We start from the raw sequence: 18,110 nt of genomic DNA, 5'->3' as shown, positions 1-18,110 counted from the left end.
AGAAATTGGGCGGCTTAGGGCGCTATCATGCAGGGGCTAACGGGTTGCTTTGCTGCAACAAGGCACGAGAAAGAAGCCGGTTGTTTGGCCCAGTTTCGTGTTACGCAGAAAAAACACCAATGAAGCAATATGCCATCATGACTTTTTTTTCCCGACATGAGATTGAAATCAAGCTACGTCATAATCTACAGGCGTTGCTGCAGGCCCCCCTGCTTAGCGCAGCTTTTGTTTCCATGCTTGCAAGGTTCAAACTGCCGCACCGCCACAGATGTGCAGCTGGAAAACCCGATGGGATGACAGCAAACGCCTCTTCGACACGAGCACGCGCCACAGCGTCGTCGCCACATGACGACAAAGCTTGGCCTCATTGGAAGCTTTGGAGGTTTACCAGCCACAGCGTCTGCCGGGAGCAGTTCAAATGCCAATTCCATTTCCGTGTGTGCCGGTGCGGCTTGTCTCGACGTATGAGTGACCTCAGCAGCAAAATCTTGTGCAAAGCTGCAGCTCCTCCATTCGATTCGCCTCAATGCAGTTGAAATGTTCTTGTTCCCTTTTTAGAAACTTGGGACTCCGTTTCGCTCTAGCTGCCGTCATGATGAGATGAGGCGGTGCGATGCGGAATCAACTGCAATTTGCTGCTGGAGCATCCCATCCCCATCACGACTACAACTCTTTGCCGTCCCTCAAACTTGCATTAACCGCCCGAGCCACAGTGACTTTTTTGTCTTGTCTTGTCCTTGCATGGATCTCTTCTCTCCTGCCCATCCATCACACCCCCCGCTTTACAGTAGCTCCGTCTTGGCTGGACAAATGGCATGACAGGCGCAGCGCTTGGCAGTCAATCTCCCCGATAGTGTGCTCTATCTTGTCCAACGATCAGTGATTCCGAACGCCGTGCAAGCCGGAGATCCAAGACTTTTTGACTAATGGATTACAGAACGCAACTCTGTACAGTCACAGGACCCGTATCAAGCGTCGACTACTGGCTGACGCTGTGAATTGGTCCAAACAAACTAGAGTTGGGCCTGGTCTTGGTCTGCGGGCGCTTCTGTGTGGTAGGTATGGCAACAATCTATCTGGAACCAAGGGTGACAGTTTCGTACAGAAGATGGCGTCTAAGATTACACATATGGATTCATTATATATATAACAAAAAACTTGGCTGATATGGTGCTCCATACAGCTACTACGATTACCGCTGCTAACCACCGTTTTCTCTATCCGTATATAGTCAATTAGCCCCAAACTCAAAGAGTAGCTCTTCGTAATGCTCGTCTCAGCACACAATGCCCGCCATATCTCCCCAATATGCTCCGTGTATGATTATGCTTAGTACATGCGCCAATTGACCGTCTCGCCCTTACTCGTCCTTTGCGGCAGACGCAGTTCCTCCGAGCCGCTTGCCGAAAAACACGACGCCAGACAGCCAGCTGCCAAGACATGACCCCGCGTACATGCCGCAGACAATCGTGACAGGCCACTTCTGCCATTCTCGATCCCAGTCGAGCGGGATAGGCACCGCGCCCAACCATGCGCCAAGCACCGCGCCTAGCAGGCCGCCCAGCGTCTCGTCCAGAGGCGCAGACAGTCCAGCCACCGCAATCAGTGCCTGACTATCCACTCCGCGTGCGTAGATGACAGGGAAGATGCCGAGGAGGGAGAAGTGCGCCGCGCAGAGAAACGTGTGAGTAATGTGGTCGAGGAAAGGCGCACCGAAGAGGATGAAGAGCGCATGGATGACAGGGGTCGCTATCGTAGAGAGGACAAGGGCGAGGAAAGCAGTCTAGGATTGAAGAAAGGGCACGTATGTTAGCATCATCCATTCCAAATCAAAGCCGCAAGCAATGTAGCCCATATCAATCCATCACGGTAATCAATTGGAAGCTTCATACCACCACTGAGCTCGTTCCGGCTTGCTCGGGCTTCTTCTTCTCGCCAGGACGAGCCTTCTTGGCAGCTTTCGCCTGCTGAGAGCCTGCTGCTGGCAGACATAGCACCGCGTATGCCACCTGGACAACGGCCACGACAGGCAGCGCGGATTGCAGCGTTAGCACCGGCTCTGCCACCAGGTCGTTGAACTGCGCAGCCAGCAGCCCGAGCAGGACAGCTACTCGGCCGAAGGCGATGCCCTTTGACAAGGCATTGTCGAACGTCGGGACCGCGGCCACGGTGACCTTTGGCTTGCTGTCGGTAGCCGGAGCTGGAGGAGGTTTTGCCAGTGCTGAGGACATGGTGATTGTGTCTACCGGCGCATTCCTGTGATTCTTGGAGTTTGAGCTATTTGGACAATTCGAGGTTCCAGAAACGTAGTTCGGCCAATGGCGGTAATCACGTGACTCACCCCAAGGGAGCTTGTCGACCCAACCCTTGCTTCACTCAGTGTACTTGTACATGTATATACTTGAATCTGGAGGTATCACGATCAAATTATTACGGATATAAATACAAATGCATGATCGATCTTTCAAACTTGAGATGTGAAATCGCGGGACCAAAAACTCTCCGGTCTTGAACAAACCGCTAGCTTAAAGCACCTCCTACGCATGCCTCTCCATCACCTGCACCCACATGTCGGAAATGGTAAACAATCCAAGCGAGTTCAAAGCCACCCATGGTTTCGTCGGGTTGATCAGGGCCATGTCAAAGTTGCGAAAGATCTAAAGTTTTGTCAGCATAATCCAGCCAGAGACTCAAGCATACGGGTAATGAAGAAGCCAGAATCCTCTTGCCCAGCTATGTGAACAAACATACCTCGAATACTACTTTTCCAATTTCGATTTGAGCAACCGCTTTTCCGAGGCATTGGAATTTCCCGTAGCCGAAAATCAGCTCGTTGGTGCGAAGCATGAGCGCGAGTTTGTCCTTGTCTTCTTCGAACCAGCGCTCGGGACGGAATGCCTTTGCGTCGGGGCCGTAGATTTCGGTGCTGTGGTGCATTGCAAGCGCAGAATATCCGATACAGGCGCCTCCAGGCAAGAAGACATCTTCGCCTTTGACTTTGACGGTGTCGCCCTCAGGTGGGATATCTCGTGAGAAGACGTTTGCGACGGGTGGCCAGACTCTCATGGCCTCACGGATCGTGGCCTGAAGATAGGGGAGTTGCTTTGCCTGGCTGTGAGTGATGAGTTCATCCTGAGGAGCTTTGCCATCTCGAATAGCTTCGTCGATTTCCTTTTGGAGCTTTGCGTATACACGCGGGTTTGTGATGATGTGAAGCAGGGTGCATCGGATGCCAGTTGCTGTGGTGTCGGAGCCGGCAACGATCTGTTCCAGGGCCTCTGAGCGCAACTCATCGCCTGAGATGCCATGGCGGATGAATGATGCCAGCATGTCGGATCGTTTATCTGTAGGATTTGCGACACGCTCGTTGACATAGCGGAAGCAAGTGGCCATCATCCTGCCGAATCCCTTGCTGTCGTCTGGCGACGGGGCGATGAATTTGCCGAGGAAGCGCGCCTGCGTGATCCAGCTGAGGCTAAAGGCAAGACCAAAGTTGGCGATATGAAGGCCTTCTTCGCTGGATTGGAGATAGTTTTCTACGTCGCTGTCGCTTTGCAGCATGCCGAAAGTCTTGCCCAGTCCAACTCCGCTGATGACATCCAAAGTGAAGAATTGGACTTTTTTCGCCATGTCCACCGGTACAACATTGCCGCTTGTGGAAACATATTTGGACCTAATCAAGTCAATGAATTCGTGGAGACGCTCATCAATGCTTTGTTCAAGATCGGGGTTTTCTCTTCCAGAATACTGAGTGACAATATCGTGGTCAGCTTGCAATGGCTTTCACAAAGAGAGGGTCTTGCGATGCGATACGACATACCCCCGGAGCCATTTGCTTCCTTCGCGCCTCATGCTTCCTGTTGTCCGTCTGCGTAAAGACATTGTCTCGTCGATACTCAATGCGGCAGGCTGTATAATACCACTCGGAACGCTTATAGCCGGGCTTATTATTCACATGAATCCACACATCGGGATCAGAGGTGATCAACACGTTTGGAGCAATCCTTGCTATTGGGCCTGCATTTATTGCACAAGGAAAATGCAATTAGTCACCAATGAAACGCTTTGGGGTAGATGACGTTTGTTTCTTGGGATATAGGGACCATCGTACCATATTTCTCACAAATCTCGCCGTACCACTCCTGGCACCTCTGCTGGAACAAAGCTTTCCTGTGAGGCAGATTGGTGAAGTTGCTCAAAAAGGGTCCTTTGAACGATCTCAACCTCGCGTACGTCACGATCCTTCCAATGACGAAGAAGCTGATGAGACCGCCTGCGAGCAGGAGGACGGAGCCCGGAATTCCAGCAATACCCTCCATCCTAGACCAATACACCAAGCAGAGAATCTACCATGTATGATGAAGGTTCTGGCAAGTTTCCTTTTGTGCGCCAATTTTCAGGCTCGCCCTGCTTATTGTAAGAACCCAGAAGCACAGTAGCAGCAGCCGCACGGAGTAGCTTCGTTCTGCTGTGGAGCGGACCAGAGAAAGCCCCCCCGCTTGATTATACAAGGGCCGGCCCGAACCTGGCCTTTAAGAGCAATAGCTTTTCGATATAGCGTGCTACGAGTGCGCGAAACGAGCTGGGGTTGAAAACAAGATGCTTTCAGCTCGACAGATATACGAACAAGGAAAATGACATATCAAACGACACTTATTAATCCTAGCAAGGCGAAGACCAGGAAGACGAAGGGGATAAACCCCTCAAGATCTACAGTTTTGTTCGACGTACAGTAGAGATACCCCCCAAAAAAGCCGTGGCATCCTCCTTCACGGCATTGGATCTTTCGACGCTCGTACCGGGTTTCCGTCTTCAACCCTCCCCCTCCCCCTCCCCCTCCTTGCAGCACCGCGGAAGATGGCAAAAGGACAGGCCTGCAGTAGTGTCCCAAGCTACTGGATTTAGTGCACCTTTAGGCAAATGGCTGGCGCAACGATTCCCTGCCGCGAGAAGGGATGACCGGATAGGGCGCTAGCAGGGGGGGAGGTGGCCTTCGTTTCGAAGCAAGGTCTCGGAGCTTTCAGTCCCCCATTTCCCGCCCTGCTTGGAGGTGGTTTCGGCCGTCTTCCAGCGGGCGTGGTGTCAACGCTTGGATCAGATGTTATGCGACGCTGGGGTCCCTCTGCATGCTCGTCTGGGTTGGGAAAGGTCTGTCCGACGGCTTGGTTGTGCTAGTTCGCTCTTGCTGGAAGCGAGGATGTGATATACGAGTTATCTTGTCAATAATCATGATGTATGTCATATAAAGCGACTCATATCACAGGCATGGTCACTCACATGGCAATTCGTCATTCACGTGGCATTCCATGGCTGAAAACTAGGCGTCTGGGTGCGTATGAGAAATCAACGAGTTCTCGTTATCTGAGGAGTTTGGCATCGGTTAGCTGCTGCGAGCACTGCATCTGGCGTAGCGCTCGGTGAACGTTCAAGGCGGGAGACGCAGATGCCATTCCATGTCTCAGCGCCATGACAAACGGCACGAAATTACTATTACAGACGAGTACTACAACGCTGTGATACGGGACGTGCTGAATTGTCCAAGGATCGGAAGCCGTGCTACGAGACTTTGAGAGGGGGAGCGGTTTTGTTTCACCCGCAACAGACAGTGCACTGATTCATCACTTCGGCGATAGGCTCAGGCGAAATGTGCGGAGTATGCGGCCCAGGATAAGGAGATCTTCATTCTCGCATGCGCGGTGTCGTATAGCGTAAATTAGACTTTGTGATCAATAACAATACATGACAAAACAGCACCGTCAAAACCAGGCAGCCCATACATTCTAAACCATCGGGGCCACATGGGACAAATCTTTCTTCTGTGATAGGGGGTATTTGGTCTTTTGGTCGCTCAACTTGGGTCTCATATTCCGCAGGTGCAAAGGTCAACAAGCTCTAACGTAAACGGTTCAGAAAGAACATAGACGCTGGCCAAAAAAAGCAAACTTTTACTCCCAAGCTTCCGGTTTTCGTGCAAAGACATTCGTGCTACACTCACGCCTTTAGCAGCCGTTTGATCTCAATGGAGCTTGGCGGCGAGCCAACGAGGAGGAGGGGGCAACTTACAGGATGTAGTATGGTCTAATTTTTGGGTTATTGATGGCCTTGCGCATCTCCGAGACAAAGACCTGGACCTCAATGTAGTCCCAGTCCATAATCTCCTTGAGCATAAAGAGCGCGAAGCCCTCTAGGCTCTCGTCGAGAAAGGCGAGGTTGTATGCGCCAATTTCTTTCAAGACGGGATCGCTGCTCCATTTGCCGCTCGGGACCTTGTAGTTCTTCTCAACGACGTTGATGAAGCCGGCCTCCTGCATGAGCTTCCGCATCTGCCCGCCGGTGCCAATGAGCAGCGTCCGGCCCATGCGCTCGCCGGCCTCGGTAAACACCTCTGACCAGCGCTTGAAGATGTGCTTAGGGTCATCTCGAACCTCGGGGACGTCGCTCATCAGCGTAATGTTGAATTCAAAGTCCTCGATCCAGCCTCCCGGCTTCATTGTCGTGAAGGCTTGCTTGTACAGTTCGCTCCAGTCGCTGATGCTACCATAGAGTGCCCGGATGTGGATGAAGTCGAAGTGTTCCGGCGGATACGTCCATTCCAGCTGCGCGTCTTCGATGTGGAAGATGCAGTTTGGCGGCACCCACGTGGGCTGGATGGGACTTATATCGGTTCCTATAATTTCGGCGGAAGGAAACATGTCGGCCATGTCGATGGCCCAGATGCCTGTTCCTGTGCCAACGTCCATGACTCTAGTAGGGGGTTCCTTGATGGGAGCCTCGTACAGCTGGTCGCCGAGAAGCATTGTTATGAAGTGGTGCGAGATGTCGAGTCCATTGTTTTGGCGGTCGTCATTGGGACCCCAATACTCGGTCGTCTTGGAGTGCTGGAACGTCCGGCCGTGGATCTGGCGGTAGTCGTATATACTCTCCGACAGAGAGGCTGTTGATGAGGCGCTGTACCATGTCAACCCGGATTCATTGCAAAGATTATTCACGTCAATCCGAACATACGCATCATCATCATAGCCTTCTACACCGGAATCCCCGCTCTCGTCCTCCTGTCGCGTGCCAAGTCAGCATACAGGGCATTGAGAAAGTAAAGAGCATGCAATTATCGGCCATTACGACGCTGGCCCGCCGAACTAGCCGTTTATGAGGTGCATACAAAAGGAATTTCTGCCATTGGAGGCACTTGTGCTTCTGCCGTAGGTGCTGGAGCTGCTGGAGCTGCTGGAGCTGCTGGAGGTTCGGTAGGCTCCGGGGATCTTGGGAGTGACGGCGATTTGGCTGGAGAGCCTCTTCGCGGGCCTTCGGGGCTCCTTGGACTAGACATTGCGATTGAATTGGACGGCAGAATCGAATGCGACGGCCAAAACCCTTAAAGAGGCTTCTTATCTGAGGGGTTGCCTGTATAAGCACATCCACGGCGATGGGGAAATGGTCGTTCTCCCCTCACGCATGTGCTGCAAGAATTGTCCACTTCTGTGCGTTGGTTCTGTGATGCTACGTGCCGTACAGTAAAAGGTTGTCACTGCGTACGACAGAAGAGACAAATTGGATCGGGCTTTGGCTTTAGCAGCTCTTAGCGCAGGGAGCTGCCGTCAAATCCTGGTAACCCGAAGCTGTTCGGCCAGAGCTAAGATTAACACCACGGCGAACCATGGACGCAAGTCGCCTAGCCGACCAGTCCAGCGCCCCAGTTTTGGTGTCAAGGCCATGCCTTCGAGCTTCCTGTTCCTTGTCCGAATCTTCCATTTCAGAGACGAGAGGCTTCTAGCGAAGGCACTTGTTCGTCCGCCGGACTGATCTCGCTGTGCCTCACGACTCTACTGTACCTAGGCTGGTTGCACTGCGGGCTGCGTGGATTTCAGCCGTCATTATGACTTGTCAGAACGTGCATAACAATTAAACACAGTGCGGATTGTAGCAAATCAGGAAACGAAAAAGCACCGTTGACGCGTTTTGTCGTTCTCGCGAGGAGTCTTGGCGGAATAGCCGAGCTAATATTTGCGTCGCTGCAAGTTTGTGATCCGCCGTGCCACGTTTGTTAATATCGGCGGATCCAATTAGGGCAGAGGGTAAAATTGGGCGGTGGGGGAGGAGAGAAGAGAAAACAGGCGGACGCAGCACGTGATGCTCACAAGAGTCAAGCTCCAACATAAAAGAAATCCCCCTAAACCCAAATGGCGAGGCAACAGGGGGAAGCATGAAAAACATCAGACGAGGGGAATCTGTTACACCAATGCCGATTCTTTTGAAAATCTCTACGGAGCACGGAGGACTGCACTTGAAATGGAAAAGTTTTATCGCATTGACGTCTCATGTTAGCTGCGGGGCAAACTTGGTGGTGGTGATAGGGTGTCGATGAGCGGTCTTATACATGGGTGTATGCAAGTGAGTGTTGGTTATGCTTCACCTCTTGGTGACATATCGGACCGTAAGTCGACCCCGTAGTAGATACGTGGTTGATATATCAACCATACGATTTTGATTGTAGCCACTTGAATATTTTGGTCATGATCCTTGAGGAGTTGAGCTGTCTCGTTTTGGTATCTCGAGTTGGATGCGGTTTCAGCAGCAGAAATCCTCCGTTCAAAATGCGATATCTTCTGTGTGTATTCAGGTGCTCCATCTGATACTGACAACGTTACTCATACCAAGTAGTACATTAATATACGACTGTACTTCGTTCTCCACTCACCCTAGGTCACAAGAGATTGACAGTTTGCTTCTGGGGTTTTCGTCACACTTTGTATTTCGTACTACCTGGCTGTCAACCGATATTACTAGAACTCCTATCGGATATGCACATAGAAAATACCACTAACCGATAACTCAAGGGGGATGATACATTGATGGCTAATTAAGATGAGAAGCTGGTAGCGGCGCCATCTGGAGTCCCTTGAATGGGATATCATGGAAGTATGATGGCCATGTGTCTCTAGGAGGCGATCAATTGCAATTTTACAAACAAATACACCTCTTCTGGCCTAGGAATGGATTAAGTTTGGTGCATACATTCATTCATCCACCCATCGATAAAGAGAAGATTAATCTCTCAAATCCGGGCTGCTCATTGTAACTCGCATCCGCCATAGACGTAGTACGTCTCTGTGGGATGTTAGAGGGGTATCCCAAGGACCCATCAAAATAAGTACTGCAGACATGTATTCTGAATTGGGCCTATCTGCGCCAGTCACGGCTAATAGCCCTACACCAATGAGAATATAATTGTGAGTCTAGATTCTATACTTTTTAACAAAGATAGTTGCACATACCACTTGCGGTTATTAATCTCCGCTAATAATGGAGCATAATTTCTATAGCATGTGCTGTTCGAACGGTGGTAGCATAGGTAATTATAGCAGCGCCCTTCTAGAGGAAAAAAAAGTTATATACAACGCTACAAAAGTATTGACACGAGGTTGTCTGCGGGGCATGTGAAAATCTTTGGCGAACTGCATGCGTGACCAAATAGCCAAGCTCAACGAAGACATAATCTGAACTGCAACGAGGCCATCGATTTACAAGAAGATCAGCAGTATGATGAAGAAATTGACGAGATGGAAGCGTTCCATAAATATGACTACCTAGGTACATGTAGTAAAGTTTGTAACAGAGCGCTGATCTTTTTATGACGTTTCATTCGATCAAAAGGACATCAACTTGGCGACAATCAAGAATGTTAGTGCGTGTATACTTGTATCTATTTTTAATCTCTTCTCAGGGCCTTTGGTGACTACTTGTAAATGATAGAATAGATGATTTTTTATGTTTGTTTTTGTTACAATAAGTCATGTAGAATCAACGCATCTTGTCAAAACTGCCGTTCCCAAGAGGTTAAAGTTGCGCCACGACCTTCAGCTGTTGTCTCAAAACGTGTCGCTTGCCCGAGAGAAGGATCACATACCCTGCACTCTGCTGCGGCTGAGAGAATTAATTCAACGATCTGTTTGCTCATGAGGAGTCTTGGGGCACAGTATGCTATTTAAACCGGTCTCCCACACTACCCCTGGAGTACCTAATTTGCTAAGCATGACGGCACTCGCATTCAGTTTTCGCCTTATGACTGGGCGAAGACCAAGCATGCAGCGGGGAAGAGGTCAACAGCATCCGCAACAAGCTTTGGCCCTGATGGATGACAAGCTGAACTCATGTGGCATGCGGAGTCCTCCGCTGCGTTCATGTATGCCATAGATTCTTTTAACGGAGCATTATCCGTGAGATCCCACGTGAGCAGGCATGAATCGAGGCGAAACGATCGGTGCTGGCCGAACCCGACCCTGGGCTGATCGCGGCTGCGGCGCTGCGGCGGCTGTGGAATTCTCAGCTGATGCCGCAGTCACCGCAGATCCCGCCATATACGCTTATAGAACCCTTCAACCCATAATTCATGTCATAATGTGCTCGTTGAATTGGATTGGAATGACCTGAAAATTTGCGGAATCAAATCTGCTCTCGAAAATCATCTTATGATGTAGAGACAGAGTTCAATGTTGCGTGCCCCTGGCTACTAGGCACTTGCATACCCTAGGATCTGTAGTTGCTTGAATCTCGGCGGCCTAAAATCTCCTTGAGATGGCCTCTTCCCTTGTAGGGACAACATGTCATGCCATATCGCAAGATCTTCATAATCTCAGTGATAGCAACTGTTCTGTGATTTGACGTCGCGGCGATTTCCCCAGATTACGAGGCAACAGCGCATGAGAAAACTTGGTGGTTCGGGATGATGTTTGTCAACAGTGGCATGATGTTCTCTTCTTGCGCAAATCTGCTCATAATAGGAAATTGCGGACGGCCTCATGATTTGACAATCTTCCGCATTAGGAACGCTCGGGCGGCAGTTCTGTTAGGCGATTCTGACTCTGCGGCGTCTGCGCCCGGCTTGGGTCTTCTTTCAGATCCGTATTTCATATATGTCATGTTCAGTTCTGCCTCTTCAGGCAGAGCAAATTGTAGCGCCCGGCCAATCCCCCTCTCCGGGATGCTCCGGAGTGGCACCACCGACAGGGATCCGGATCAGTCAGCCCCAAACTCTGTGAGCGTCCCTACTGATGAGAGCCCCAAAAGCGTAGGGCCAGTGTCAAGTCTGGCCAATCAGCGGGCGGCAGTTTCACAGCCAGCACAGCAGAATGTCCTGACAGTGGTATGATATTCGCCCAGCTGGATGTAAGGCATCTGCCCATAATGTGCGGCAAGGAGTCTCACGAGAGCGGCGGCACCGCAAAATTGACATCATGGGGGAGAAAGCAAATTTCGATAGTGATGACTCCGCATGGCGTGCGGCGACCTGCGATGAGTCTGTGGGATACATAATGTTCGGGTTGGAAGCCTGTAAGTTCGTTTCTGGATCATCATCACACCACCAAACAACAATACAATCCACAGAGGATTACCTCTCAACTCAATCACCTTTACGACAATCGCAACTCAATAAGATTCTTTCAGTGTATTATCACTTAAGATTTGAATTTCGATTCGACCAAGAAAACTCCAATCAAGTTTATTACACCATATAATATTTTCAACTTCAAACACTTCTCAATATGTCTGCTGCCACCGTCACCCGCGCTGCTGCCAGCACTGTTCGCAAGCCTGTTTCCTTCTACACTCAAGTCCGAAGAATGGGCCGTGTCTTTGAGAGCCACCCATACGAGAGATTCGCAACCACCATGAAGCCTGCAAAGCCCGACTATTACAAGAACATTACCTTCACCGCTGGCAAGGTTGTCACGTAAGTAGCCCAGACAAGACAACACAAAAGAGCCAAAACATCCATAGAGCGACTGTACTAATATTTGGCTTTTTGCAGTTATTTCCCCATCTTCGGCGCCATGCTTGGCTGGCCAGTCCTTTGCAAGTGGGCTTTGGACGGACAGATCGGTCGCCTGTAATAGATGGTAGAGGCAATGGTATAAAGTGGGACAGCAAAAAGATATAGAGATGTCCATCTTTCGACTGTATATATACACTTTGGGCGTTTGGATGGATTATGGGTGCGAAGCATATTTCGGCGCAACACAGAATAATTCAATTTGATTCTCTTTGTTAATTTATTCAAACGCGCGCTTACACAACAATCTGTGATATAAGAATGTGTCAACCGAAAAATATGGCATCGAGATCGACGAATTAGGCATCATTGACTGATAATGGGATATTCGTTTCTTCAGGCTAAAGGTAGAAGACAGCAAGTGGACTTTATGAAATAAAGGTGAGCTTACACAGCTGGGTGTTGGCTAGCGGAAGGACACATGGCTAATATTCTACTGCAAGCGAAACAGATAGAAGCCTATATGATACGAGCGACATTCACAATGCAATCTCTTCAGCGATTTCTTCCAATGAATGGCGTCTCCCTTAAATATACCTGAAGAAAGAACTATGGATTGGACGGCCTCGTCTCCGACCAGTCAAGATACAACTTCCGCTCCGAAAACAACCATGTCCCATCATCTCCTTTCGTCAAAGTGTCCTGGTACCGCAAACTGCCAATGAACATTTGTCGCTGGCCGTCCTTTTCGGACAAATGATACGTCATGCAATAGGTTTCTCCCATGGCAGTCCTGCCGTCCGGTCCGACGTCGATCATGCTCTGTCCGTTGAAATGCGTCGTGCGAGTGTATCCTCGGAGGAACTCAAAGACGGGTCTCAAGTCTTCTCTTTTACTGATCACTTGCGAGGGCTCCGTGCCTTCTCCTTGCATATACACGACAAAGTTCGTGTCCTCGGTGAAGAGCGACATTTGCTCGTCTGCTAGACGGTGATCGGCGCAGTGGGCATAGCGATCGATGACTTTGCGGATGGCGATGCGATCATGCGCTTCCTCGGGGGATAAAGTGAGATTTGCCGCCATTTTGGTCTAATTTAGAGGCGTTTTATAGCATGAGATGATTTGTTAGTGGCGATTGTATACTGATATTTTACGTTTCTGGCTTTGGGAGCTGACGTCTTTTAATAGTTCGAGCCATCATTCTCATCAGTCGAGCAAGCCCTCGACACGAGTCTTCCACACAGGCATTGCTAGCATAAGCAGCTCAGCATAGCTGGAAAGCGTGTATCGACTGTGCTGGGTCTTTCTCTTTTATATGGAATCTGCCCCAGACTTGAGGCTTGGCTCGTGCATGGCGATTATCTCATCGAGAGAGCGGGCCTAAGAGAGCTTTGGCGCTAAAGGATGGTGATGTGGTCATCAATTTGATCTCGAGATGTGTTCCAGTAACATATTGCTTATTCAACAGATTCAGTTCACTAGTGAAGGATGACACAGATAAGTCTGCAAAGATAATGCCATTACTCCAGAAACTGCACTCATATCTTGGACCAAACACCCGATTGAAAGACTTGCACCACTACTCCGTAGCCGTTGCGACCTTGTCCCTTGGCTTACTCTGCTCAAAACACCCAAGCGCTCAGCGATAACCCTTCGAATGCGTCTCCGGTATATCTCCCCTTACTCATCATTCTGGGGCTTGCTCTCCGGAGCATGATCACTTTTGCTTGACTTTTCGGGATCTGCCTGATGCGGGCTCTTTATACAACCGGCAGAGGTGCCGATTTTGCCACAGCAGTTCCAGTTAAAACCCTCTGGAACATCTTCCTCATAGCCAAACGGGCCATCATCGTCAATTTCCTCCCAGACCTCAGCTTTGTAATTGACTTCTAACAAGCCTATCATTTTCGATTAGCGATGTCTGAACTGGCACTTTAATTGCTGCAAATCGCATCAAAAGGACTAACCATCGTGATGGACACAGCTAGTTTCATCGTTATCCTCTTCATAAAACGGTTGGTCGCACTGCACACAGATGGCAATGGTAGACCCGGGTTTCCGATTCTTGCTTGATGCCTCTTGATCAAGTCGCTTGGCGTAAGAGGCAACCTTGGCACGAATGACATGGTTGGTGCAAAGAGAGAGGAGGATTGCCTTGGCCTGGTCGCCGGAGATGTTTCTCACCGCCTCAAAGTCGTCAGACATGTTGGCTGTTTGTGTAGAGTGTAGAGGCTTGATGCCAAGTTGTCGGTGAGATTGTCGAATTGGGCTGCTCGAGGCCTAGAGAAAGGCACTCAAGGCGGAGGCGAGCGGCATATACACGAAAGGTACATGTACCTGGACTGAACCAGAGGCGGCTGCATATTAATTATGGAGCGGGCTAGCATATTTCAAGATAAACGTTGCTATTTATGTGATTGATGATGATGATGCATCAAAACTGAAGCTGATTCCGGTTCTTGTCATAGTGTCTAGCTGTACTGAGTAGCGACTCTTTCAACATTCTCGTGATCGACTTTTGGCGGCGCTTGTAGAAAATCTGAATGAGGCCAACCGCGAGAGAATGGATATTGGTATAAATGGGGTAGTGCAAAACAACGCAGATTCCCGCCTCCAATGGAAAGACTGGTTTGAGGGGTACAAATACACCATGCGCTACTTAGAGCAAGATGGCTTGAAGTAGTTTTATGCCGGCTTGTGTACTCGAGCAATGCCAATTTATAAATTTCAGTTCAATAATTGGAGGACTATTGAAAATAAATAATAATAGCTAAATGACCAGCTGTACAAATAATTAACTAATTTGTACACGATGGTACTGCCAAAGAGTGATTCGAGGCTGGCTCCGCCTTTACCCGCTTCTCCGCACCAAGCTGAACACTTCTCCACTCGCAACGACATCGCGCTCACTACTCAACTGTCTCGTTTGGTGCCACTTCCTTATAAGGGAACTGGGCTGCTTTGTCGTCTTTGTCCTGTGGGTGATGGTTTTCTGAAAAAGGTGATGATGGGCACCGCGCGACGGGTGCGTCTCTTCGAAGACGACGAATATGGCGATGACAAGGAGAGTAACGACGCCCGAGTGTTGGACTTCGCCAAGGACGCATTGACCAAGGCCGCCATGATTGCTGCTGATTTGGCTGCGAGGAACAAAATGTGCTCTGCAGGCTGTCTTGCTGCGAATTTGTTGATTGCGAAGAGCGCCCTAGACGCGGCGGGAGTCCATCAATTGCCCAAGCTGCAGAGACGGCTGCCAAAGTTGCTGGATGACTTGGAGTATGTCTGCTCGGTAGGTACTTTTCTTAGATAGTCTGTCTCTTCCCACCTGGAGGACTTTCGATCATTGGACCTTGGCGATTGGACTTTGGCAAAATTGCATGATTGCTGCCGCTACTATCGTGCTATGAAACCTGCCCAGAACATCATATACAGCTGAGTGTTGACACTTACCAGTGGCCCAATCGGCCTAGCGCTCATACGTCTCTCCTCGAGGAACTCATCACCTCCTTGTCCCAGCGCGGAAGACATGGACAAGCCGAGCAGCAAGCACGCCAGGGCATACTTGCATTCTGCCATGCGTCGCAAGACATACGCAACCAGTATCTCAAGAAGCTCCAGCGCTTCGCTGAACTCGTTATGGCCGTGGATGATAACAACAAAAGCCGCCGCAAGAAGGCGACCGATGAGGAAATGCCGGATGCCTACCCGACGCACGTCAATTCTGCTCTCTTCTCTGTGCTGAAGTCACACTCATTGTGTACGTGTACGTGGAATGGTGGGCCGGGCACAGACGGTAAAGGAAAGCACCATGTCAGACTGAGATTGAACGACAAGATTACCAAAATTGACGGATGCGTCGCCTTCGATATGCTGTTTGCCGCTACGCCTCTGGTTTCAGATCACTGGCAAGAGCTGCAAATGCGTGTTGCCATGTAAGTGCATCGTATGATCAAGTAGATTTCCGTGGCTGACCACCATCAGGCGCAAGAAAGCCAGAAAAGCAGTACATTATCACGAAGAGCCTTTGGTGAGCTCACCTGGAGATGCACCCAAATCGGACATCTCCGAGCGCGAGCGCTCAAGGCTCATCTTGCCAGAGCAATTCTGCCGGCTCGTCAAAACACCCATCGGCTCACGTATCTGCTGCCGCGTTCAGGATGAGGAACTTCATCAACTTTACGATGGGGTTCCATTGAAACAGCAAATCGGGCCGGGGTCAAGCATGTCGCTGCGGGAAATTCTGGCGCAGTGTAAACTGTCGAACCGAATGAAGCTGGTCTTGGCATACATTGTCGCGCGTTCTTTTTGGCAATATTATGACTCGCCGTGGATGGGCTCTGCTTGGTCGAGCGATTCGATTCACTTCTTACGGGAGTCGCCGCTGGATGGGGATGAAGACGATGAAAGCGTTGTCAGCGATTGCGGCACGGAGCTATCGAAAACCGATGGCGCTCTGTTTGCCTCACGGCCATGTTTGGCCGTTGATTTCAGCGATCAGGGGATGGAAGGGCCCATGGAGTATTGCAACTCTTACTCTGTTGTCTATAGATACCCCAGACTGTTGGCTCTCTGTATCATCCTCCTTGAAATTGCGCAAGGCAGCGGGCTTGTTATGGAAGATAAAGGATCAATGGAAGGCAACCTTAACGAATCTTGGCACATAACCCGGCGATATACCAGGCGAAGTCGTCTACGGAAAGAATTTGACTTTCCAGACTACCGCAAAGCCATCCTCAGCTGCCTCGATTACAAACCCGATGACGACGAGACTGGTGAAAGTGCTACTTCAAACGTTGAAACAGATGTATTCGCCCGCAAAGCCATGGTTTATAGTTCCGTCGTGCAACCGCTCGAACGCCTACTCAAGAATCTCGGCTTCGCAGAGAATCTACACATCATCGATCCCATAGACATGTCACGCTCTCCCGATCGCAATGTCAAACTTCCTGCTGCCATCCCAGCGGAAACCTTGACATCATTTAAAGACCAAGGGAACATAAACACACAAGCATCCGTTCAGTGGCTCGACGATATCTCGTCTATTAACACCTCCATCCGCGAACTCAAGAAAAGCCGAAAATCAAAAGAACGCGGTCGCCCCGTTCGTATTGCCGTGTTAGACACCGGCTACGACGGGGATACCATGTTCTTCACATTTAAAGAACGTAAACGCCGCATCAAAGGCTGGAAAGACTACGCCGAGAAAAACTCGACTCCCGTTGACAGCAGCGGCCATGGCACCCATACTTTAGCGCTCATCATGAAAGTGGCACCTACCGCGGACATCTATGTTGCTCGCATCGCTAAAGACCGCGCTGGTCTTCAGAACTCGGCCGAGAACATCGCTCAGGCCATCGCTTGGGCTGCCACCGAGGCCGAGGCAGATATCATCTCCATGGCATTTGGCTTCCCTGAGGAGGTCCCCCTTATTACCACAGCGCTACTGACCGCTCAGCTCGCCCGGAACAACCAAGTCCTCTTCTTGGCAGCCGCGTCAAATTCCGGTGCAAATCGGCGCGAGGCTTTTCCAGCGGCTCTCGACTCTGTGATATCGATTCGGGAGACCAATCACCACGGTGCATTTAGCGACTCCAACCCCCCTGTCGATCCTCGCGGTCCTATCGTATTCGGCACCGTTGGGAAAGACGTCCCCTCTGCGTGGCTGAGTAGTGTCGCTGGCGAGGTACCTAAATCAGGGTCGTCTGTTGCCACAGCGGTAGCAGCAGGGTTGATCGCGATGGTATTGGAGTTTGTCAGCGTGGGGATGAGAGACGAAGAGATGAGGCTACCGGAGGAGATGAGCAGGGCTTGGACTAGGATAGGAATGGTGAATATACTGACAAGAATGTCGCATGATATGGGCAACCGCTCCTACTTCATTTCGCCCTTGAGCTTTTTCTCAGGGAAGGATTTGACGAAGAGCTGGGGTGCGATCTCTGATGCAGTCGTGGGGTGATGTTAGTGTGAGGGAACGATGACCACGACGACCTTTGGCGAGGAACTGTGAGCCTTCGATTACGATATAATGTAGCAAAATATACCATCTATTTCATATTTTACTATAGTTGATGCATTTGCGACGGCATTTCCGACAAAGGAGGTAAGTGGTAAGGGTAAAGGGGCATTCGGCACTAGTACCCCGTCGGACACAGCTTCATCCGACAAACAGTTAAGCATTTTCATGAGCATAGTCCCTTTTCACTTTTGTCCTGCAGAGGAATCCTTTGTTTTCTTTTCCATTGTTAGCCTGGTGAACAAGAACAGAACGCCGAGGCACTGTTAGAATGACAGCTTCTTAGACAGACGCCATAGTCTCATGACTGACGCTGGGTCAAATTAGCTG

General features: G+C 50.1%; 7 protein-coding genes across 7 annotated transcripts; 2 read left to right on the top strand and 5 right to left on the bottom strand.

Moving 5' to 3' along the window:
* Window positions 1-1,360: 1,360 nt before the first annotated feature.
* Window positions 1,361-2,231, bottom strand: M431DRAFT_86045 (hypothetical protein; the record flags this gene model as incomplete). The annotated part of the gene is made up of 2 exons (XM_024923632.1): window positions 1,361-1,783; window positions 1,896-2,231. The coding sequence occupies 2 exons, from the start codon at window positions 2,229-2,231 to the stop codon at window positions 1,361-1,363; spliced, it is 759 nt and encodes a 252-aa protein (XP_024774431.1).
* Window positions 2,232-2,537: 306 nt separating this feature from the next.
* Window positions 2,538-4,319, bottom strand: M431DRAFT_84681 (hypothetical protein; the record flags this gene model as incomplete). The annotated part of the gene is made up of 4 exons (XM_024923458.1): window positions 2,538-2,657; window positions 2,752-3,747; window positions 3,821-4,017; window positions 4,112-4,319. The coding sequence occupies 4 exons, from the start codon at window positions 4,317-4,319 to the stop codon at window positions 2,538-2,540; spliced, it is 1,521 nt and encodes a 506-aa protein (XP_024774430.1).
* Window positions 4,320-5,945: 1,626 nt separating this feature from the next.
* M431DRAFT_5397 (hypothetical protein) lies at window positions 5,946-7,327 on the bottom strand (the record flags this gene model as incomplete). The annotated part of the gene is made up of 4 exons (XM_024921053.1): window positions 5,946-5,985; window positions 6,064-6,948; window positions 7,006-7,052; window positions 7,160-7,327. The coding sequence occupies 4 exons, from the start codon at window positions 7,325-7,327 to the stop codon at window positions 5,946-5,948; spliced, it is 1,140 nt and encodes a 379-aa protein (XP_024774429.1).
* Window positions 7,328-11,540: 4,213 nt separating this feature from the next.
* M431DRAFT_86327 (hypothetical protein) lies at window positions 11,541-11,888 on the top strand (the record flags this gene model as incomplete). The annotated part of the gene is made up of 2 exons (XM_024923662.1): window positions 11,541-11,728; window positions 11,807-11,888. 2 exons carry the CDS (start codon window positions 11,541-11,543, stop codon window positions 11,886-11,888), a joined length of 270 nt encoding a protein of 89 aa, XP_024774428.1.
* Window positions 11,889-12,376: 488 nt separating this feature from the next.
* Window positions 12,377-12,850, bottom strand: M431DRAFT_86379 (hypothetical protein; the record flags this gene model as incomplete). The annotated part of the gene is made up of 1 exon (XM_024923668.1): window positions 12,377-12,850. The coding sequence occupies one exon, from the start codon at window positions 12,848-12,850 to the stop codon at window positions 12,377-12,379; it is 474 nt and encodes a 157-aa protein (XP_024774427.1).
* A 334-nt stretch (window positions 12,851-13,184) lies between these two features.
* On the bottom strand, window positions 13,185-14,051 carry M431DRAFT_508158 (hypothetical protein). The gene is made up of 2 exons (XM_024919076.1): window positions 13,735-14,051; window positions 13,185-13,665 (listed from the first exon to the last, which is right to left on the bottom strand). The coding sequence occupies exons 1-2, from the start codon at window positions 13,970-13,972 to the stop codon at window positions 13,448-13,450; spliced, it is 456 nt and encodes a 151-aa protein (XP_024774426.1). The 5' UTR covers window positions 13,973-14,051; the 3' UTR covers window positions 13,185-13,447.
* A 623-nt stretch (window positions 14,052-14,674) lies between these two features.
* Window positions 14,675-17,812, top strand: M431DRAFT_508157 (hypothetical protein). Its single transcript, XM_024919075.1, has 3 exons — window positions 14,675-15,056; window positions 15,221-15,699; window positions 15,749-17,812. Exons 1-3 carry the CDS (start codon window positions 14,772-14,774, stop codon window positions 17,721-17,723), a joined length of 2,739 nt encoding a protein of 912 aa, XP_024774425.1. The 5' UTR covers window positions 14,675-14,771; the 3' UTR covers window positions 17,724-17,812.
* The last annotated feature ends 298 nt before the right edge of the window (window positions 17,813-18,110 follow it).

This window comes from Trichoderma harzianum (assembly GCF_003025095.1).
Source record: "Trichoderma harzianum CBS 226.95 unplaced genomic scaffold M431scaffold_6, whole genome shotgun sequence".
In the NCBI taxonomy this organism is placed as follows: Eukaryota; Fungi; Ascomycota; class Sordariomycetes; order Hypocreales; family Hypocreaceae; genus Trichoderma; species Trichoderma harzianum.
The sequence above is the reverse complement of the archived record's forward strand: the minus strand, read 5'-3'. Positions and strand labels throughout refer to the sequence as shown.

Excerpts from the sequence above, each read along its gene's own strand:
- M431DRAFT_508158 (XM_024919076.1), bottom strand. The coding sequence starts at position 13,972 with ATGTCTGACGACTTTGAGGCGGTGAGAAACATCTCCGGCGACCAGGCC. Across the intron at positions 13,666-13,734 it reads TAGCTGTGTCCATCACGATG|GCTTGTTAGAAGTCAATTAC; the intron begins GTTAGTCCTTTT and ends CGAAAATGATAG.
- M431DRAFT_508157 (XM_024919075.1), top strand. The coding sequence starts at position 14,772 with ATGATGGGCACCGCGCGACGGGTGCGTCTCTTCGAAGACGACGAATAT. Across the intron at positions 15,057-15,220 it reads ACTTGGAGTATGTCTGCTCG|TGGCCCAATCGGCCTAGCGC; the intron begins GTAGGTACTTTT and ends GACACTTACCAG. Across the intron at positions 15,700-15,748 it reads CTGCAAATGCGTGTTGCCAT|GCGCAAGAAAGCCAGAAAAG; the intron begins GTAAGTGCATCG and ends GACCACCATCAG.